General features: G+C 38.2%; 1 protein-coding gene across 2 annotated transcripts in view; it reads right to left on the reverse strand.

Moving 5' to 3' along the window:
• The window catches only part of tjap1 (tight junction associated protein 1 (peripheral)), a 118,802-nt gene that overhangs the window by 34,661 nt on the left and 62,097 nt on the right, over positions 1–22,044 (reverse strand). For both annotated transcript variants that reach the window (XM_052151076.1, XM_052151075.1), the window contains exons 5-6: positions 14,364–14,559; positions 10,868–10,896 (exon numbers count right to left, since the gene is read on the reverse strand). In XM_052151076.1, the coding sequence (XP_052007036.1) occupies positions 10,868–10,896; positions 14,364–14,519 (185 nt within the window). In that variant the 5' untranslated portion in view covers positions 14,520–14,559. The remainder of the gene's footprint in view (positions 1–10,867; positions 10,897–14,363; positions 14,560–22,044) is intronic.

The following is a 22,044-nucleotide window of genomic DNA, read 5'->3' on the forward strand; positions in this document are numbered from 1 at the left end:
CACATCATATTATTTTGGTGTGAACTGCAGTCTGATACCGTTATCAATGTGAATTGTATCCCAGACCACTTTTTAAAGCAGACTTGGGTGTGGTTCCCGGGTGCACAGCAGAGTTCAGAAAACAGTGTTCACCCAAACGAACCGAAGTTTGACATCATTCAGAACCAGGTGCGGACCAAAAGTGGTAGTGTGAAGGCACCCTTAAACCAGCAGGTGGTGTCAGACCATATTGTGTGTGTGTTATGAGTAGGGTTGGGTATTGACACAGATTTTCTGATTTGTTTCTGATTCACAAGCTCTCGATTCAATTCGATTCCGATATTGATTCATATGAGTATATTTCAGTTATAAAGTCCACTTTGCTTACAAATGAAATAAATTATTTTCTAGCTAATGATGGTTATTATACTTTGGACTTTCTAATGTGGAACATTAAAAAAATTATGAATTTTACCATTTATATTTGCTTAGTTTTTCCATCATATTGTTCACATTATAGCTTTTCACAAATGAACAAATCCATATATTCCATCAATAAGTATGTTATATTGCATTTAATATATTTTGTTACATGTTTATTGTTTACAAGCATCATTTGTACTATTTATGTAGTATTTCAATTGATTTGTTGAACACATATAAAAACGATGCTATATTGTCCATATATCATATATATTGTCCGTATAACATGCCTACAACCGAATCACAGCCGTACTGACAGCTGGACATACAGCACTGTGGCTCGTGAGATATTGCTTTAGTATACAGTGTACATGATGTGTATCATGTTTAGAATGTATACTTTTTCCCTGTCTGCTTAGCAATTCAGTTTTTTTAGTGGATTTGTTTTTCACATGGCTCTGTACTTATAACATAAAACAATTCTTGAGTTGGTTAAAATAACCTGCCGATTCAGTACATGATTCAGACCGATATCTCCCGTGTTCGACTGATACACCAATCAGTTTGGCTCATTCACTGAAAAGAAGCACACCAATCAACAATTTGTTTTCATTTAGTTAGACAGCACATTGCAACACAATAGAAATTTGTGTTGACTATTTATTGTTGCCGCACATTGACGATACGCAGGCCCCCTTCATACAGCAGGTGAACTGAAATAATTTGTTAAAGTGTCTCAAATTATATTTTTCCTCATTGAGCAAATCAACAACACACTTGTCATCACTGCAGCAGCATGTAGAGAGATGCATTTTATTTTAACAATCGTCTCGCTAGAGAACTCGCTTTCTTGTCTTTTGTATTGCGATTCCATGGTAGCTGAAATGTGCTTTGCGCCACCTCCGCACGGGGATAAATTTGCTTGTCAATTAGCGCCGCCTATTGTGAAGGCGTGAATGTGCTAACGGCGATTATTAACCTCACTTTTAATGTAAAAGTGCAGTTCGTTTGAGATACGTTTAGCGCATTATCGCGTTGCCTCTGGTGTGCATAGAGATCAAGTGCTATCTGATTGTGATCATGTTAATGCCACCTGTAAAAGGGAACCAGAGAGAGTGAGAGCAGCCAGAATTGTCAAATGTGTCTCAAAGAAAACACGAAAAACACTTGGCAAAAAAGCTGAGGACCCTAATGCAAGTCTAAAGCTGGTTGGTTAACATCACTGTTAGATTTCTACGGTCCTCTAAGATCATTCCTTGTCAGACTGTATGATACATATTTCACCCAAGACTTTGATACAAACTGTCTCAATTGACAGCGCTGACCGCAATGCAAAATTTCTGACATGGCCAGAACTTTGTTGGAGGCTAAGATTCACTGTGTCGGCTGTCGGTGAACATGTCAAACCGAGTGAACAAAGACGGATGATTTTTATCTACGATGAAGGAAATGTTTTACGATAGGTCTCAGATGGCAAAATCATCAGTGTGAACCCAGCTTAAGCATTGTGTTGTCACTAGGAGCGATGGTAGACATGCCGTGGGAATCAAATTCTCAACCTCTCAAGTTAAACTGTATGCACACATGAATGGGGGAGTGTTCCATCCAGCAGCTTGCAGACAAAGTTTTTCATTGACACAAACACCCTGAAATTCCCAAATAATTTGTGACACCTCTTTTCCTTTTCTTTCTGTTTTCAGGGCTTTCTTTCACATCTCGGAGTGAAGGAAGCAAAGAAAGCGCCACTTATCCAGACACGCATGCTTGTACACCTGCCAACATGACTGCTGAAAGCAACAGCGAAGCAGAGAAACGGGAACATCAATGATTCATACTATAGGCCTGGATGGGGGGCAGGGGGTTTAGGCTATAAATACACCAATGTAACTTTTTTAGTGGAAAATTGCTTGTTCCTGGGGACATGTTCAGTGCACAAATGGAACAAAAGGACTAAGTACAAGACAGCAGTAGTAGAATATCTGTAAATGTAAGGAAAGAAGTGAGCATGTGCTTTTAAGAGACATACCTCACATTCCACAAAGTATTTCAGAACAAGAAACACATGAAATTAGCCATTTTACCATCATGTTGTATACAAGATTCTAAATTAAATGCGAGGCATGCTATTCAGAAGGCATATTATAGATGTGTGTGTGCAAACCCTTGTTTAGAAAAGCTTCCAGGTCATTATAAAATTGATGAGAGGTTCATGCACTCATCAGTCACAGTTTCCTGAATTGACATCTGTTGCTTTCAGGTTGCTTTATGATTATCACTATGAGCCAAGGAGGGAAAATGCACAGAGAAAATGGTTTTAACAAGAGAAATTAGAAAAATTAGAACAGCTGTGCAATATATTTGTGATTATTTTGTTGAAGTTATAAAATAATTTTGCAGACTTGCCGTGTGTATCTTTAGCAAATATATTCCCAGAATAAACAGTAAAAAATGTTAAATAAAGATGAGGGACAAATAAGAAAAATACTGATTCCTGATATCATACAATACTGAAAGTATCGATAAAAAGTAGCTTAATTGAATATACAATTTTTTTTTGCCAATATGTTGGTGTTTTAAGTATTTTTATCCTCATTCTAGTATCTTGTCATCAGCTTAGCAACATGCTAACGTCAAACTATTGCAATGTATTCTCCCGTTTTGTATACTTCTGAATACAGAAATACTGAGAACTCTCAATAAAAACAGTTAAACCTAATTAAAAATGTATCATTTTAGTCAATATTTGTGCGTACCATATATTTTGATGCAATATTAGCTTAGCAACATGATAACATCAAACTACATTGCAATCAGTTGTGAGTCAAGTCTTCACTGCACTTTGCGTGAGGAGTGCTATTTTTACGAGTTGCTGCCTATGTATAGCATTCCAGTTCAGTCAAATATAAGGTTCCATTTCAGGACATTGCCTTAGAAGGTACCAACTTATGTAGGTGGTAGACAGAATGGCAGCTTACTAGGTTTTTGGAACGGAGCCTTTTGTTATGAGAAGAGTTCAGTTAAAGAATCCATAAAAATTGTTCGCACTAATTAAAAATTTACCATTTTATCCAATTATCCAATTTTATCCAATATAACATTTTTATGCTTTGTTAGCATAGCAACATGCTAATGTCAAACTCTATTGCAATCAACTGTGAGTCGAGTCTCCCGTTTCAGATACTGAAATAAAGAGAGCCATCAATATAAATAGTTCAAACTAATTTAAAGTGTATCACTGTAGCCTATATTTGTGCATGCCATGTATTTTTGTGTGTTGTTAGCTTAGCAACATGCTAATGTCAAACTCTATTGTAACCAACTGCCAGATGAGAAGAGCTCAAAATATAAAGTAAAAAGCTACTTGTAACTATATCATTAGCCTCTCAAAGTGTTTGGGAATTGGACAGACCCACAGGCAGGATAACTCTAAAGACGAACATGTGTTTTGATGTCCGCTTGCCGCTATATCTTTCTGTGAGTCGTCTGTATGTGCCTGGAGTTAACTGTACTAAAAAATATCACAAAACAGTTCTACTGTTGTTGTAAGTGTTGAACACGTCCGTACTTGCTCATGGTCAATGGAGTATATTTTGAAAGGCTAGAACATGTGACCATGCACGAGACGTAACGGCAGGTGGAAAAACAAAGCATTAGATTACAACTGATTCACAATGCTTTTATGCGATTTCCACAAAGCGTTAACAATATCCGGCATCTGTTCGAGATTTCCACTCAGAGGGTGGTGGAAACACAATGGAGAAACCCATCCTCACACACTGTTCAGCTCTCTCCACCCATCAAGCAAACAACTAGACCAGTCAATAAACCTGACTGTGACCTGCATGCTTCCGTTTGATGTCACATGAGTGATCCGGTTGAGGAAACACAGAGTCAGACTCCTACACGTGAGCAGGGCCGAATGTAGGCATGGGCAGGGGTGGGCTGAGCCCACCCAAACGTGAGTCTTGCCCACCCAATCAAAAAAAATGGTGAGAGGAAAAAAAACTTTTTGTTAACACTAACATTGCCAAATACCTGATTGAACTTTGGTTGCTTTCAAAGTTTTGTTTGTATCTTTCTTTGATAAAGTGTTAACATTCATGGCACACTAAGGGACTTTCTGCTGCATGGAAGAATTTGAATGAATCAACCCTGCACCTTGCTTTTTAAACTACTCTATTTTTGCCAAGATAATAATGTTTGGTGCTTACATGGCATTACTTTCCATCCATCCATCCAAATTCCTGTGTTTCCTAAATGTGGGGCAGGATCATTGCTTATTACATTTCTGTCAAACAAAAAGAATTCTCAGTGCAAGAAGTGATTAGCTGGGTTCAAGCATTTAAGGTCCTTTAAGTTCACATGCAACAGATATTTAGTATTAATTGGATAGCCTGGACGCAACTAAAACAAATTTCTGACTGTTATAGCAACACCAAGAGGCATAGGTATGTATTTGTTTTCTCTGAAGTGTCTCAAATGTTGTGAAAATATCTCATTCAATTCAAGAGTTATAACCATTTTAGTTAAAGTGGCCATACCCAGTACAAATGTTCTGGTTCATGATAAATAAAAATGTATAAGTTAATTCGATAACTTTTCATTTTGGGACTCCAGAGAGTTAGTCTGCAATTGTTTGGTTCAGATCGGGTTAACGGACTAGGATTAGTTCAAATAGCAGCTGAAAGATGTTTTTGTTGATGGCGGCCATGTTTCTCAACTTAATCGACTGTACTCATAGACCTTGATGGCACCTTAGACAGAGACATTGCACACAAAATTTCAAGTTTATTGGCCCAACCGTTCCATAATTAGAGCCATTTCAACTTTTTTAGTCTCACCAAGAGGTGGAGATGCACAAATGTTTTTGGGTGTCCTTAGAATGACTCCATACACATGTGTACCAAATTTGGTGACAATATCAGATTCTTTTCAATAGTTATAATCCATTTAGTTAAAAAGGCCACGACCAGTATGAACATTCTGGCATACCGTTTGACGATAAATCTTTCTTCGATTATCCTTTGATAACTTTTCATTTTAGGACTCCGGAGAATCTTTCTCCACTGTTTTGGTTCCGATTGGGCGAACAACCTAGGACTAGATTGAAAAGGTAATCTTTTAAAATAATCAAAAGTATTTATTGAACGTTTTGTTTCACACCAATGGTACTTAAGGCAAACTTGTTCAGAATGAGGAGATCTACAATATGGCATGAATGTTTCTTTGTGAAACACAGCGGTAAGTATATACAATGATTTACACGCATGTAAAATGTGATAACGCCACCCGGTGGCCAGTTGTTTTCCAATTTTGCACAAACCTCTTGGGCAAAGAAACAAATAGGCCTACCAAGTTTAGTTCTGATCGGCCTTATTTAACCCTATATAAAAGCTGCTGATAGGTCGATGGCGGCCATGTTTTTAAAGATATGCAACTGTCCTCAAAGACCTTGATGGCACCTTGGACAAAAACACTGCATGAGAAATTTTATCGGACCAGCGGTTCCATAGTTAGTGATTCCTCAAAATGAGCCCATCCACATGTGCACCAAATTTGATGATATTATCTCAATCCGTTCAAAAGTTATAACTATTTAGTAAAATGGACCAGCCCACAACGAATTTCTTTCAAACAATCTAAAATAGTGGGACAATAAAGGGGTGGAGCCAAAAACATACAGATCTTAAAAGATTCTCCATGACGCAAGGAATCAGAGGAATTTTGTTTCTATCTTATGGTTCACCCAAAAAGTGCATTTTCTTTGTTTAGGTCACTGTAGCACCACCGTGAGGTCGATCGGGTGAGACTTTGCACCGTCGTAGACTCGAGGGGTACTACCTTTCCCCAAAGTTTCAAGTCTCTAGGCCTTACGGTTTGGTCTGCATGATCAGTTTTAGGGCAGAAAAATAATAATATTCATAAAAATACTTCCAAAAACAATAAGGTTTCTAGCCCTTCAGGCTTGAACCCTTAAAAACAGACACAACACAAAATACAGGAATAATTGTGAGAGAGGAAAATCCACAGTTTATTAAATGAGATCCTCTAATTGCTCAAACACCACTTTAGCATTTTACATCCTATTAAGCTTTAGGAGTAGTCTTGTTCTCATTGTTGCCATTTAAAATGATGGATAATTTCAGTTTCACCAGTGGACCTACTATAAATATTTCATTACATTTAATCCAATTCCAGAAGGAAAGTCAAAAAATCCCACTACAGTCTGTGCGTGCGCTCTGGAAACAGCCAGCACGGTCACATAACAGTGATGAAATGGCAAAAAAAACTGAAATAGGAAAGATAATGTAACATTACAATATTGACATAAAACAATATTTTACCAATTTGTTGCCGATTAATCTTTATTAGTGATAATGTCCTTACTATTCTGTTAAAGTGTACAGGCTATGTTGTCACGCCGTACATGTTACTTTTCTCAGCGCTGCACCAGATGGAACAATAACAGTAGTTTGTAGTTACTGAATAGGCATTTTATGTAATACTTTTCCAGAGATTGCAGGGACGGATTTGTATCTCAGGTACCAATCCTTGTTGTAAAATGATACAAGCCCAGTATTTAATGTGCAAATGTCTGCAGTATGACAAAAACATCCTCAAATTTCAATGTTGATCAACAAAGAATTCAGCTTTCAGGATTCAGGCTGAGAGGCGCTCCCTTCAGGAACACATATTTGTGTCTCATATAAAACAATTTTTACCAAATAACCACTTTGATGACAAGTTTCAATGAGCAAAATTAGATATTCAATACATCAACAACTTTTATTACTTCAAAGAAAATACAAAAGTTTAAGTTTGCAAGGCATAAAAAATAGGACCAGATGAAATATTTTCTTTCCTAATTTTGCTTGCTATTGATTTTTTTCAGAATTCCATGTTTAAAAGATTATTTTCTTCATTAATTCATAAAGAGTTCATCAAATGAAATTATTTGATCAAATAAAGTGCTTCAAAAACATCTTCCCAGCTAAAACAGTTATTTTTTGTTAAATAACTTGAGCATAACAAATAATCTCTGTATAAATTAAAAACTTAAAGTACACTCAGAACAAAAGCACACTTGCTTGTAAAATTTGCTAAAATATAATTAGTCCTGATATACTATAATATTAATAATAATAATTATTATTATTATAACAACAACGATAATAATAATAGTAATTATTATTATTAAAATGAACATATTTTTTACTATGCAGTAGTAATCTATATTTTGCCATAATTTCTTCAATTTCTTCATCTATTTAAACCAAACTTTTATTTTGATGGATCATTTGAAGTCTGTTTGATTTCAGACAGTCGAGTCATTTGATTGTTACACCGTAAGAGGCAGCAATTTCATTAAATAAATAGTCTGGAATGCATTGCACACTTCACATTAAAAGAGCGTTTTGCTATCTGTAATCCAATACACAGATTACAGAAGTCATAATGTGATGTTTTTAGCAGGTCAACGCCTTCACACATCACTTTGCAACTCAAGAGAATGGATCTCTCACACTGACCCTGGGCCAGCTGGTCATACTTGCTGTTGAACCATGCTAATAAATGTTTAATTAGGCATATATAGTTCTCACTTTAGATTAGGTCCCAAAATGCTTAGACAGCCATTAGTTATGTGCTTTATTACGACCTTTATTAAGCATTAATTGATTTAATAGTAATTGTTCATAAAACATTCATATACACATTAAGCAAAATTGTTTATCCAAAGTATTACATATTTAATATCTTTATTAATTATGAATTTATGCTTTTCTTAATTTCCTCATAAACACTTCTTTACCACTGGTTTGCATCAACTAAAATACACCCATTAGGTACGATTAATTTGGTATTTATGTGTACAATATTGAAGAAATGATGTCTCTAATACTGTTGTCATTACATCACAATAGCATTTCAGAGCACAATTTAAGAGTTTCAAATTGAATTTAATATAGCTGCTAGCAGCGATGCCTTTTGATAAACAATGCAAGGTGGACACACGCATTAGGAATTTGACATTATTCTAAACAATTTTGAAGCAATATGGGTAAATATAAGATATAATATATGAGGAATAGTTTAAGTCTGTTGTAAGAGCCATACTTCCTGCTGCCAGGTGGTGGCACTATGACCATAACCCAAAATAGTCAAATGTGATTAGCCCCCAAGACTAAAACATCTCAATTTTGATCTAAATCTCACATTGCACACAGAAGATATGCAACACTTCGTGTTTCCATTTTTTATTTAATGCCTCGACATGGCAACGCAATTCGATATATAAAAATCTGTTTGCAATTTAGTATCTTCAATGTCTTGGCATAATATTTCCTAAGTTTGGTGGCAGTCACATGAATCCCTTAGGAGGAGTATTCAAAAGTTCAGGACTTGCAATTTTCCAAAAATATGCATATTCAACCCAAAATGGCCAACTTCCTGTTGGGCGGAGCAAATTGCTGTAATTTTGAAAGTTGTCCGGCTTGATGAGATCTATATGTGTACCAATTTTGGTGACTGTAGGTAAAAATGGGGGTGCAACAGAGCCCCCAATAATTGCAATTTTTAATGCGGTGCTACAGAGCCCCAAAATACATGCCATTTTTAAAGGGGTGCTACAGAGGAGGGAATCCAACAACTAATTTTAGTAAACCTAGCTAATGTGATTTGCACGTGGGTCTTACCTTCAAATGATTCTTTAAATTATATGTTGGGTCCTTGGAAAATGACAGTTGGAAGGCTTAATTTGAACTAAAAATCTTTTTCTTTTTTAAAAGTAACTCAAACAACATTCAAATAACATGTTCCTTATTGGAATACAAGGCAACCTGGTTAGAAAAATCTATGATATTTTATTATAGAAAAAAAAAGTGTGTAACAGAAATGCACAAAAAAGCGCAATACAGAGAAAATTGTCAACAGTGTAAAAGTAAAATAAATTAATTAATTAAAAATAACACTGATGTTCATTAATAATAGCATAAAATAAGAAAACTACAAAATACCTCAAAGCCAATTTAGGTATTATTTTTATATAAATCAAGTCCATCTAGAAAACAGTCTAAAAATCAATATCTAGAAAGCATTTTTAGTATATCAATCAATTTGTATGTATAACCATAAACACCTGCAGATAGAGTCCAGATATCAGAAACATTTCAGTGTAGTTGAAAACGCCTAGAAGCAAAAAGCTCAGTTAAAAATAATGACGTCAATCAGTGCTGTGAGAACGTGGCACCCTCTAGCGGTTCAAAATGAGCAGGGCAGCTAAATGAAATTATATCGCTGTTTGTCAAAATGATCGCTTCACTTCCTAAATGTTGGCTATAAATGCAGTACATTTCAAACACATCACAGAACAAAGCAATAATTAGCGGTCTATCTGAATCATCATGATAAAAGATGATGTGGATGATTCTCCCATTTATAGTCTACCATTATATGATTTGATATGAAGCGCCCATAACTGTCATGTACGTTCTTACACTTTATTATAAACACATTCCTGTTGACATCTCAGAAAATGCAGCTTATTCCTTTATGACTTACACAATTTACACAGAACATAGTTATTGTTTCATTATACTGGTGTAAACATGCATGATGGACGAAGTCTACCTACAATCACACTTTACAATCATACTGGAAATATTACCGGCTTTTATATCGGTCTCTGTGTTGTTAACCTACGTTATGTTGGAGCGTGCAGCCACACATATTTCCACACGCTCATTTTATCAGATTGAGGGCGGCATCAAGCCAAGTGCTGCGAACATTTGTTTTTCTCTTTTATATTCAGCCATTGGTGGTTTGACAGTGTATCTAACTACAGCATCTGCAATTTTATGCAAAACCTTGATTCCACGAAAAAAAACTAAAATGTCAAAAAGGTAAGTCTGAATTCATCGCTCCTTTTTCACATATGTCACGAGAGAGAGCCAGAAGAGATCTCAAGCGCATATCTGATCATATCTATACCACTCTAAAGCTAGTGGCGGTCTACATAATTTTGTCAGGAGGATCTTTAGTTTCTTTGGTTATACATTTAAAAAAAAGATTTTGATTTTTCCTAAATGTAACTTATCTGATTATGTTGTTTTTTACGTAATGTACACATTATTTGTATCCTGATTACATAACACCATTACAAGTATTCTGTTACTCCCCCAGCCTGCATATAACCCAGCCTTGACCACCTTACACCCCTATATGCTGGAGTCTCACCAAATCCCTCTGGAGTTTCTAGGCTAATGAGCTGGTGATCTCATAGGGGTGTGTCCTCACCTGACAGGCTCTTGGCCAACCAGGCCACACAACACTAAAAGCCAATGAACAATGAGCTTTGTGTTGGGTTAGAAGATGACTCAGTAATTTCTAGACAGTTTTCATGAAATTCACCTTCTGAATAATACAATTAATTATGGACATCACAGTGAGGTGAATAAAATAGACTTACTTGATTCTGTCGGCATCTGATAAAGACTCCTGTAAGAAAGAACATCAATTTAGTTTGTGTTCAATGAATGTCATCATACACATAAGCATTACAGATATCTGATAGTACACTTTAAACGTGCATTCTAAGTTTGCATTACAAATACATTAAATCAAATAATTGCAATCACATGTGACAAGTATCAATGAAACATTACAGTTTTATAAATGTGTAAGCATATTAATTTCTTAAAGGGGTCATGACATGAGAAACCAAATTTGCCTTGATCTTTTGGTATATAAGAGGTCTTTGTATCATTAAAACGTCCTGCAAGTTTAATATTTTAAGACGTCCTCCCCATTCTAAACGAATCATTTATTTAATCAAGCTCAAAATACAGCTCGTTCTGGATTCATGGTTAGAAGTGACGTGACGGTTAGAAGTGACGTACCAGCGTTTGCATATGACCGCCTCCAGCACAAGATAACTACGCTTTAAGCGCCAAGACAACTACGCTCATTTCAGTATCGCCGTCGCCTCACAAGTGTTCAGTCGATGGACAGCGAGCTCTGACAGAGACTACTTGTGCACAGGAAAATTACGATGCCACACAGATGTGCTGTTCCTGGCTGTGGTCAAACAAAACCTCTGAATAACCTGCCGAAAGATCCAGACGTCAGGGAAAAATGGATGCAGTTTATTTTTTGCGGACGTCCCAGTCACGGCAGTGTTAACTTAAGCGTTTGTTCTGTACATTTTAAGGATGACTGTTTTGAGAACAAATCTCAATATGATGCTGGCTTTGCCAGAAAACTGTTGCTCAAAGATAAGTCCATGCCGACTATTCTGGGAACAATGACGACGCAAACTGTAAGTAATCTATTTTAAACTTTAAACTACTTTTTAAAGCGCAATTTCATTCATTATGAATAATCACAGTGTTTTTACTTAGTTTACTTGCATATTGTTCTGGCTGGGGCGTCAATAATTGATACATAGGCACTGACGTTAGCCAATCATAACAGTGGGCGTTAACACTGAAGTCTTAAATGGAAAACGCCCCCAAAACAGACTGTTTGAATCAGAGGATGAGAAACAGGGTGGGAAAAGGTCATAAATCACTAGATTTTAAAAGTTTTTCTTAAAAAAAAATATATTAATACTATAATTGCACCTAAGGGAACATAATAATACAATAAAAAAACCCACGTCATGACCCCTTTAATTCCTTGAAAATGAAAGAACAGAAAGGATGCAGGATGCATTTGAAATCTTATGCTGTGCTTTCTGCCAAACAAGTCAATATACACAAGCCTAGTGAAGATATGAAATCGGTCTGACAGTTTTATTCTGGCAGCTAAATAGCCACCGTATCCCACAGATAAGAAAAATACATTTTTAACATTTGTCAATGTACAAAAAGCTTGTGAACAACTCTTGTGAATATCTGTGATCCAAATAAAACTGCAAATGACAAACTTGAAAATGACAGAAGTAAAAGCTAATGATAAAGGTTTTTAAAAAAAATTGTTTTCTTGTTTAGAACAATTAGTCATGTAATGGGTACAGTTAAAAGAATAGTTCACTCTAAAAAAACTAATTATTCTATTAAACTAACTGATTAACTAATTCTCATTTTGTTCCAAGCCCATAAGAATTATTCTTTATTTGACTGAATAACATTTTTGAAATTTCCTTAAACCCCACCAATTCACTGTGTGCTACTTTAATTTGCCACGGCTCTGAGCCAATCGTGACATTTTTCGCAATTCTTTGATCATTTTACCCTTCTCCGCTAGCTCTCAAATCCCATTTACAAATGCGCACATGCAAAGCTTGTGCAGTGTTGATGCCAAACAGCATTGGTTCTTGCACTTCGTTACCGAATACGACACAGCAAGATAGAATGTACGTGACGCAAATTACATTCGAGAGCTCCAACGAAGTGGAAGATTTTCAATAAATAATATCTTCAAAAGACATATGGACTACTTTTACAACACTATTATTGTGCTTTTTTGTCATTTTGGTGGTCAACACACCCTTGTCACTGTATGTTTATGTTGTATGGTAAAGAGCAGAGCACCATTCTTCAAAATACTCTGTGTTCCACAGAAGAAAGTAAATCATACAATTTTGCAATGACATGGGGGTACACAAAAGCATTCTGGCACAATTGTTTTAAAGGCATCAAATATGATAGGTAAGATATGCAATATATGAGTAGAATGTACATAGAGTGTGTGTGTGTGTGCGTGTTGGGGGAGTCAAAGTAAAATAAATGAAGTCAATGACATACCTTGATTTGTGATAATATAGAAAAGGCAGTCGCTTGTGATAAAAGTTTTTTTTCACCCTCCAAAAGAGTAGTGGGAATCTCGCTCTTTAGTAGTCCTGATTTATGTATATTGTCCTTTTTTAGGGCTCTGCTCTCTACATGGGACAACTGATGGGGTTGAGGGTGGTGTTGAACCCCCCGTGGAATCCTATAATCCCTTTTCGAATCTTTGCTGCCCCCCACCTGGCTGTAAATTGGGCCCACAGCTTTATCACGAACCCCCTTCAGGTGGGGATCTACATTTCGCTTGTCAGACACCCTCTCTGGACTGTCCGCGGAGATGAGCCGGGTCTTGGGTCTTCCCTCTCTTGATATCCTGGCTTCCCTGATGTGCTGAGTGGCCCACTTATCCCAATGTCGGCTCCTATTTTGCTTTTCAGGAAGTTGGGGACTATTTTGGTGTTTGGTTTGGTTGCCTTTTAAAGACGCTGCTGGCTTTGGCATCTTGCCACCCAGCATCTTTACGCTGGCAGGGCTCAGGACCCGGAAGATGATTTCATCCAGAAACTGTGAAAATGTAATCTTTTCCTCCAGAAGTTGTATTTTCCAATCTGGTGGCATAGAGCTGGGGGATATAGATGATGTGGATGCAGCATGTCCCATGGTAGAGTTCCCTACACCTCTTTCCCTATCCAAGGACATGCTTTTGGGTTTCCTGCTGCGCCTGTGACTTCGCACCTGTCCTAGCATCTCTACCGACTTTGACTTCCGCAGATTGTCAGAAGATTGCACTCCCAGCTGGTGAGATTGCTTGAGAATACCCTTGGGTGGACGGGCATACATCACAGTAGCAGCATTGGGTAGTCGCTGCTCTTCCCTAGGTACAAGTATCTCTGCTTTCTCTTTGAAGACCAAGGAGCGCTCCTCATTCCTGCTGGAGTGTGATGGGGAGCAGCCTCGGATGCACTGTTGGGAGCCTTCCAAGGAGGGGAGATCGTCTTCGACACTATGACTGATAAAGCGGCCCATTTCATAATGCTTTTGATGCTTCACACCGAGGGAACTGTGACTGAAGATCCGTGGTGGGGGGAGGACACCAAGGTCCAAACTAGACAGGCTGGAGACATCCAGCTCGCTGTCGGACACTTGCGACCACAAAGGTCTCTCTGGACATTGTGGGTAAGGGTCTGTAAACCGTGTACGCTGCAAAATGTGTGCATGATTTCGGAGGAAAATTACCTGGCAGGGGTCAGGCTGGGCTGATGATGCAGGGTTGACGGACGGCAGAGTACTCTGGCTTATATCCTCTCTGAACACTGGAACAGTGTGGCGTGATTCGCGGTGCTGCGGAGGTGCCTTTCGGTACGGTTTCCGGGTTGGAGCAGCACTCGTCATTCTGGGAGATCAGCGTGCTTCCATACACTGCTCGTTAATCCTGCCAAGAGAGAAGTATGAGAATCCAAAGCAGCAGCAGCTTAAAGCCCTGTCCCATACAAAAAGACTGTCCCTTGCCTCCCTGCCTCTTTCTCCCTAAGTGGCAACATAGAAAAAAGCAGTTTGAATCAATAGGCATTTATGAGAGCAGCAGCACTGGGCGGTTTAAAAAACACAACAGCCAATAAAAAAAAACAGCTATGGCAGAAACAGACTGATGGAGCTGAGTGTGTAAAAGAGGGGCAAAACATGCCTCTTTGAACAACCACCAAACATCTGTCAATACTTGTGCTGTAATGTGGAGAACTGGGGGAGAAAAGGAAGAGATAATGGATATAGGCTTTAAGAGACATAAATACAGGGGCACAAGGGAGGGGGAGAAAAAAGTGAGCTTGCTCTAAAGTGTGTGATTGGTTTCATGTTGGAATGTGTTTCCAATATTCAAACTGTTAAACCACTGCTTGAATGACTCTGATAATGCAAAGCTATTTTTAGAATGGGAAAAGTGTAGTTGGGATCCAATCACTTGTAAGGGCACTATTAATCTTCAACCTCTCAAATGACAATCAATCATAATACCAAAATATATCAAAGCTACTTAGATTGTAAGATGTTTACTACAGTAGGCTTGTTAATGCACAGTGAAGCCACAAAATTCTACTGCAAAAAACAGCCTGTTTAAAAGGAACGTTCCATGTTCATTACAAGTTAAGCTCAATCGAAACAATTTGTGGCGTAATGCTGATTACCACAAAATGTATTTCGACTCGTAGTGTTGGGTTCGAGTCCACCTTAGTCGAGTCAAGTCTGTGTCCGAATTAATCTGTTCAAGAATCTGAATAAAAATTTAGCCATAAACTCAACATCAATATTTTTTGCTTATGTTACCCTTCACACAAGTTTTAAAATTGGCCATAACTTACACAGAAAAGGTTTGTAAGTAATTTGATCACAAATTGGCCCCATTCACTTCATTACCATGACTATGTAATGGCAACAGACCCTCCATAAAACAACAGTAAAAATGGCAATTTAAACCACTTTATAAGCTTCACATTTCTCTGATTAAACCCTCAAATAATTGGCCCCATTCACATCCTTTGTAAGTGTCTCATCGGAACCTCGATTTTTGCTTTTTAAAGTAGAGGAAAGAGTCGAAAATAATTGTTGTGGTAATCAATATAATGCCACAAATGCTTTTGATTGAGCTTAACTTGTACTGATCATGGAACATTCCTTTAAGCATTGCAGCAGCTAGGTGAACAACAATCATCCTGTAAAACTGGGATACTCCCAGTTAGATTTATGGCCGGTCAACCGGTGCATCTCTGGAAAACAGGTCGCACCACAAGAATTATTTGCACTTGCACAAATGCTCCAAAATATATTTTGAGGTCGCACAAGCTAAATTTCGTGCCTTGCAATTTGGATGTACAACATGTTGTCTTTATAATATCATACACACTATTTTCACACACTATAAAAACATGCCTTAACACATGAAAATATAAAGCTGCTTTTATAATTTATTTGAATTAATTATGCAGTTTATCAAAAAGTCAAAAAAGCTCTGGCATGAGTCACTATTCACAAGACATATCTGCAACCAAACAAGGTGTTGGAGTCCATGAAACAAGTAGAATTGCAGCTAGCATTGACGCTAGAGGACTCCCTGCAGTCACAATGCTACCTTACAGCAGCTCATGGTTAGCACTTCAATTCTATCCACTTCTTCCTGGGTCACACCTTCCACTGCAGGAGAGCACTTTTTTCATCACCGTGGCTATTTTTGCAACTCCTCACTGGTAAAATGTGAGACATATAGGGAGATTTGGCTGGTGTTTCACAGTGTGGTGCCAATAAGAAATCAATGGTGTTGCCTGTGCATGCTGCTAATGTGCTGGAGGGCACATGCTGGGACATACACACACGAGGGGGTCACTGCCAGAATGTGCAACTCATTGGCAAGCAAATTTTCCCTCTTGACGTCACGTTTTACCCAAAATGCACTAAACACAGCAGGACTATAGATATTCAACCTTACACAACTAAACATGTTTTTCAGAACTGACTGCTCCACTGAAGACAGTAACCCCAGCTGAACTAATAAACTTAAGTTACACAGAGTTCAACAAGATATCAAGCTTCAAGATCTTTATTGTCATCTGTGCTTTTTTGCAGGTGAAACAGGGCATAGAAAGAAAAAAGAAAACAAAAAAGAAAACAACAATGTAATAAAATAAAAAGCAATATAATATAAAAATATGCACAATAAAAGCAATACCCAACTTTAAGAAGAGATAAATATAAATATGAAAAGAGATGCAGTGCAGGTACTGATAAAGTGAGCAGTAGTGTCAGTGACTATCATTGCATTATGAAATGTGTGTATAATAGTCCAGTTGGTAAACTGCAGAGTGTAGTTTAGCAGGGGATGGTCTTATCCTGATGAAACTGGTTGAAGTGGAAGTGGATGGCGAATATTGATCATCCTGATGGCCTGTGAATATAAGCTCTCCCGGAGTCTGGAATTTCTGGCTGCAGTATTTCGGTACCGCTTGCCAGACTTCATGACGGTGAAGAATTTATGGGCAGGATGGGTGGTGTCACTGATAACTAGCCTATTTGAACATTCTATTATTGTAGATTTATTTGGCTTTTTCACTGCATGGTACAAAAATTGGGGTTTTCCACTGTGGATAGTACCTGGTACCTGATACCAGCGTCACTGGATTTCCGACACACAACATCAACCCGTTAGTTTTAAAGTTAGCAACAGCGATAACAGTATCATTTGTTCACGTGAATTTAGCAAAATGATAAAGTCTCTCTGGAAGTGTCTCAAATATTGGCCGCACACGGCTACCACCGGACCTACCAACAGTGTAGGGAAAAGTAAAATAAACGTAAAAGTGACTACAGAACCATCAAGGAAAAGTGGAAGTGGTTCGACCAAATGGACGCCATCTAAACCAGCGAGCAATGGGAGGGAGAGTGCCCTGGACTGGCGTTGATCCACGATGGAGGATGGTATGTTTTGTTACGTTAACTCTATACTCTGCTTGAAAGCTTCACTTTATTTAGTTGATCAGCTTCTGGAAGCTTGCTTCTAAAACAACCAGGCCAATTTAACTGTTACACTTGTGTAAAATCACCATGCAACAACTGCTTTATGCAGCACAATGAGCTAGTAGCTAACAGCTAGCGGTTGTGTTATTGTTTTGGTCAGTTTGTGTCATGTTTAAGATGATGTCATGGCAGTAAGGGCGTCGCAACTATGACAATCAGAATGTAATCCCATCCACATTGAGGTGGCACTAAACTGCAAAGGAAATACAAGCTCAGAAATGTAAAGTGAGTAGAGTTGAGGCGAGTCGAGTCGAACCGTAACGTGCAGTGGAAAAGTGCCAAAAGTGTTGAAGTGAGGGGGAGATTCATCCCTGTGATTTTCTGGGCTAACCTCAACACCCTCTGCAATGCCTTCTTGTCTTGTGCTGTGCTGTGGCCATACCACACAGTTATGCAACAGGTTAACACACTTTCTACAGTACATCTGTAAACTTGTTGAGGATTAGTGTTATCCTCTAATCTGAGTAGGTCAAGGTCTAACTTTTGGTCTCAGTTTAAATTCCACCAAAACCAATGACAAAACTACTTCATTTAAGTGGTTTGTGGTGAGGAGAAAATGTGCCCTGTCACTTTAAGGATTTGCCACCAATCCCAAACCTAAGAGTGTAAAATGGCTGCTCATTTGAGGGCGTGAGTTGTGTGATACAGAAGGTGTGACAAGTGTGGGGTGAACAGAGTAAGTGCTTGGAGAATGTTTGCCCAGTGTACGTGTGATATGAGGAATGCTATTGGAGTGAGAAAGAACAAAGGGGACTACAAAAAGGTACTAACTAGTGCTCAACATTGTTTGCCTGGATACAAAGAATGGACCAAGCCATCCAACCATTGACTCAATGTTTAAAATGGAGTGGCATGAATAGCAGAGGATTGGTGACCCACTGAAGTGCTCTGTAGCAGAGTTAAGTTGGATAAAAGTGTCTGAAGTGTCAGGTGATCACCTAAGTTTGCTGACCTACTCAATTCCCTCGTTTGTGACTCTCCCTCTGAGTCCATGTAGCCTCAAACCACACCAAGGTACATGTGAACTCTCCTAACCAGCACCCTCTCATTCATGTACCCCCAAAGCCTAAAAACTCCCTCTTTGCACCCACACACAAACATATGCATACATTTATTTGTGGATCCTTAATTATTGCTGTTTATTGTTTATTTTGATTTATTGTATCTTTGATCCATTTGCCTTTGTTCTTTTTAAAAAAATACACAAGATAGAATTGAACCTTTTTTGTATGCGTTTTCATTGAATTTAAACAAAACCGTGTTAATTTGAACTATTTTTGTAAATGGTGGCTTAGAGCTATCCAGGGTCAAATTATACTATATACAGGCCAAAACCTGTCTAGCGCCAAAATTGTTTTGTTCAATTATTATTAATTGAATTATTTATTTACATTTATTCTGGGGTCACCACCGTTACAGGCTGGGTTATGTTTTAAACAAAACTTTGTACATGTAATGGACAGTGTTGGGTAGATGACTTTGTCATATGGAACTCATTACAAATGAGAGAACTACAAAAATTAGAAACAATCTTTTAAAGGGAATCTACTTTTGGATTACTCATTGCATGTTTTGATAAAATTGAATTTTAAGTGCATTAACCTCGTGCGACCCCCCCGCGTCCACAAGTGCCCCATGATTTCCAGGTGAAGTGCGAAGTCATTTTTGCGGTACCAAATGAGTTGCAAAAATAATTGTTCACAAACAGGTAATCCTGCCCCATACTCACACCATTGGTTACGTCACATTGACATACAGTGGGTACGGAAAGTATTCAGACCCCCTTAAATTTTTCACTCTTTGTTATATTGCAGCCATTTGCTAAAATCATTTAAGTTCATTTTTTTCCTCATTATTGTACACACAGCACCCCATATTGACAGAAAAACACAGAATTGTTGACATTTTTGCACATTTATTAAAAACGAAAAACTGAAAAATCACATGATCCTAAGTATTCAGACCCTTTGCTGTGACACTCATATATTTAACTCGGGTGCTGTCCATTTCTTCTGATCATCCTTGAGATGGTTCTACACCTTCAATTGAGTCCAGCTGTGTTTGATTATACTGATTGGACTTGATTAGGAAAGCCACACACCTGTCTATATAAGACCTTACAGCTCACAGTGCATGTCAGAGCAAATGAGAATCATGAGGTCAAAGGAACTGCCTGAAGAGCTCAGAGACAGAATTGTGGCAAGGCACAGATCTGGCCAAGGTTACAAAAAAATTTCTGCTGCCTTAATCCTTAAATGGAAGACGTTTGGGACGACCAGAACCCTTCCTAGAGCTGGCCGTCCGGCCAAACTGAGCTATCGGGGGAGAAGAGCCTTGGTGAGAGAGGTGAAGAAGAACCCAAAGATCACTGTGACTGAGCTCCAGAGATGCAGTCGGGAGATGGGAGAAAGTTGTAGTAAGTCAACCATCACTGCAGCCATCCACCAGTCAGGGCTTTACGGCAGAGTGCCCCAACGGAAGCCTCTCCTCAGTGCAAGACACATGAAAGCCTGAAACACCTGAAGGACTCCAAGATGGTGATAAATAAGATTCTCTGGTCTGATGAGACCAAGATAGAACTTTTTGGCCTCAATTCTAAGCGGTATGTGTGGAGAAAACCAGGCACTGCTCATCACCTGTACAATACAGTCTCAACAGTGAAGCATGGTGGTGGCAGCATCATGCTGTGGGGGTGTTTTTCAGCTGCAGGGACAGGACGACTGGTTGCAATCGAGGGAAAGATGAATGCGGCCAAGTACAGGGATATCCTGGACGAAAACCTTCTCCAGAGTGCTCTGGACCTCAGACTGGGCCGAAGGTTCACCTTCCAACAAGACAATGACCCTAAGCACACCGCTAAAATAACGAAGGAGTGGCTTCACAGCAACTCCGTGACTGTTCTTGAATGGCCCAGCCAGAGCCCTGGCTTAAACCCAATTGAGCATCTCTGGAGAGACCTGAAAATGGCTGTCCACCAACGTGTACCATCCAACCTGACAGAACTGGAGAGGATCTGCAAGGAGGAATGGCAGAGGATACCCAAATCCAGATGTGAAAAACTTGTTGCATCTTTCCCAAAAAGACTCATGGCTGTATTAGATCAAAAGGGTGCTTCTACTAAATACTGAACAAAGGGTCTGAATACTTAGGACCATGTGATATTTCAGTTTTTCTTTTTTAATAAATGTGCAAAAATGTCAACAATTCTGTGTTTTTCTGTCAATATGGGGTGCTGTGTGTACAATAATGAGGAAAAAAAATTAACTTAAATGATTTGAGCAAATGGCTGCAATGTAACAAAGAGTGAAAAATTTAAGGGGGTCTGAATACTTTCCGTACCCACTGTATACGAAAAGTCTGCTCAAACATACAATATTTTGACAGGGCTACACGGTTTACACTGTTTGCAAAATCAACTACTGAATAGCAGTCATGGCAAGATATTGCTTGTTGAACTGGTGATGAGCTGTGTTTGTAGTCCTACATACATTAACTTGATCATCATCATCATCACCATCATCTGTGACACAAAAGTTGCACATGACAGCAATATGTATGTGGAACCTTCCTCAGCATTTGATTGTGTATATAAATGTGAGTGTTGCTGTCTAAGAGTGATTTTAACTATATCTTGAGCTAATTAAATATTACATTCTGGCATTTGAAAACACTGCAGGGCATACAGGAAACAATATCTACAGCCGTTTATTTGTCATGCCAGAACTGATGACTGTGGGAGAGAGAAAGAGCTGTATGTAAACAGTTGAATGGAATTACAGTACACATTGACCTTCACTTCAGCACATGCCCACACAGATGCCACAGTTTCATTTGAGAGGAACATGACATTTCACAAGCAGATTGTAAACTTAATTAAACTGTTTTAATTAAATATTACTGTGAAGGTCTTCGTGTACGATGTGCGCCAATAGTGAATTATGATAAAATATTTTGAAACCAATGGAGACAGAGAGGATTATTACATAAGATGGGCAATATATGTATATATATTGTATATATACTGTGTGTGTGTGTGTGTGTGTGTGTGTGTGTGTGTGTGTGTGTGTGTGTGTGTGTGTGTGTGTGTGTGTGTATACGAAGTCAGAAGTTTAAACTTAGGTTAAGGTAAGTCCTTAAAACACATTTGAACCACTCCACAGATTTTATATCAGTAAACTATAGTTTTGACAAGTCATTGAGGTCATCTACTTTGTGCATGCCACAAGTACATTTTCCAACAATTGTTTACAGACAGATTAATTGACTATATCACAATTCCAGTGGGTCAGAAGTTTACATACATTAACTGTTTACAAAAAAAGTTAACTGTGCCTTTAAGCAGCTTGGAACATTCCAG

This window comes from Xyrauchen texanus, chromosome 20 (assembly GCF_025860055.1).
Source record: "Xyrauchen texanus isolate HMW12.3.18 chromosome 20, RBS_HiC_50CHRs, whole genome shotgun sequence".
In the NCBI taxonomy this organism is placed as follows: domain Eukaryota; kingdom Metazoa; phylum Chordata; class Actinopteri; order Cypriniformes; family Catostomidae; genus Xyrauchen; species Xyrauchen texanus.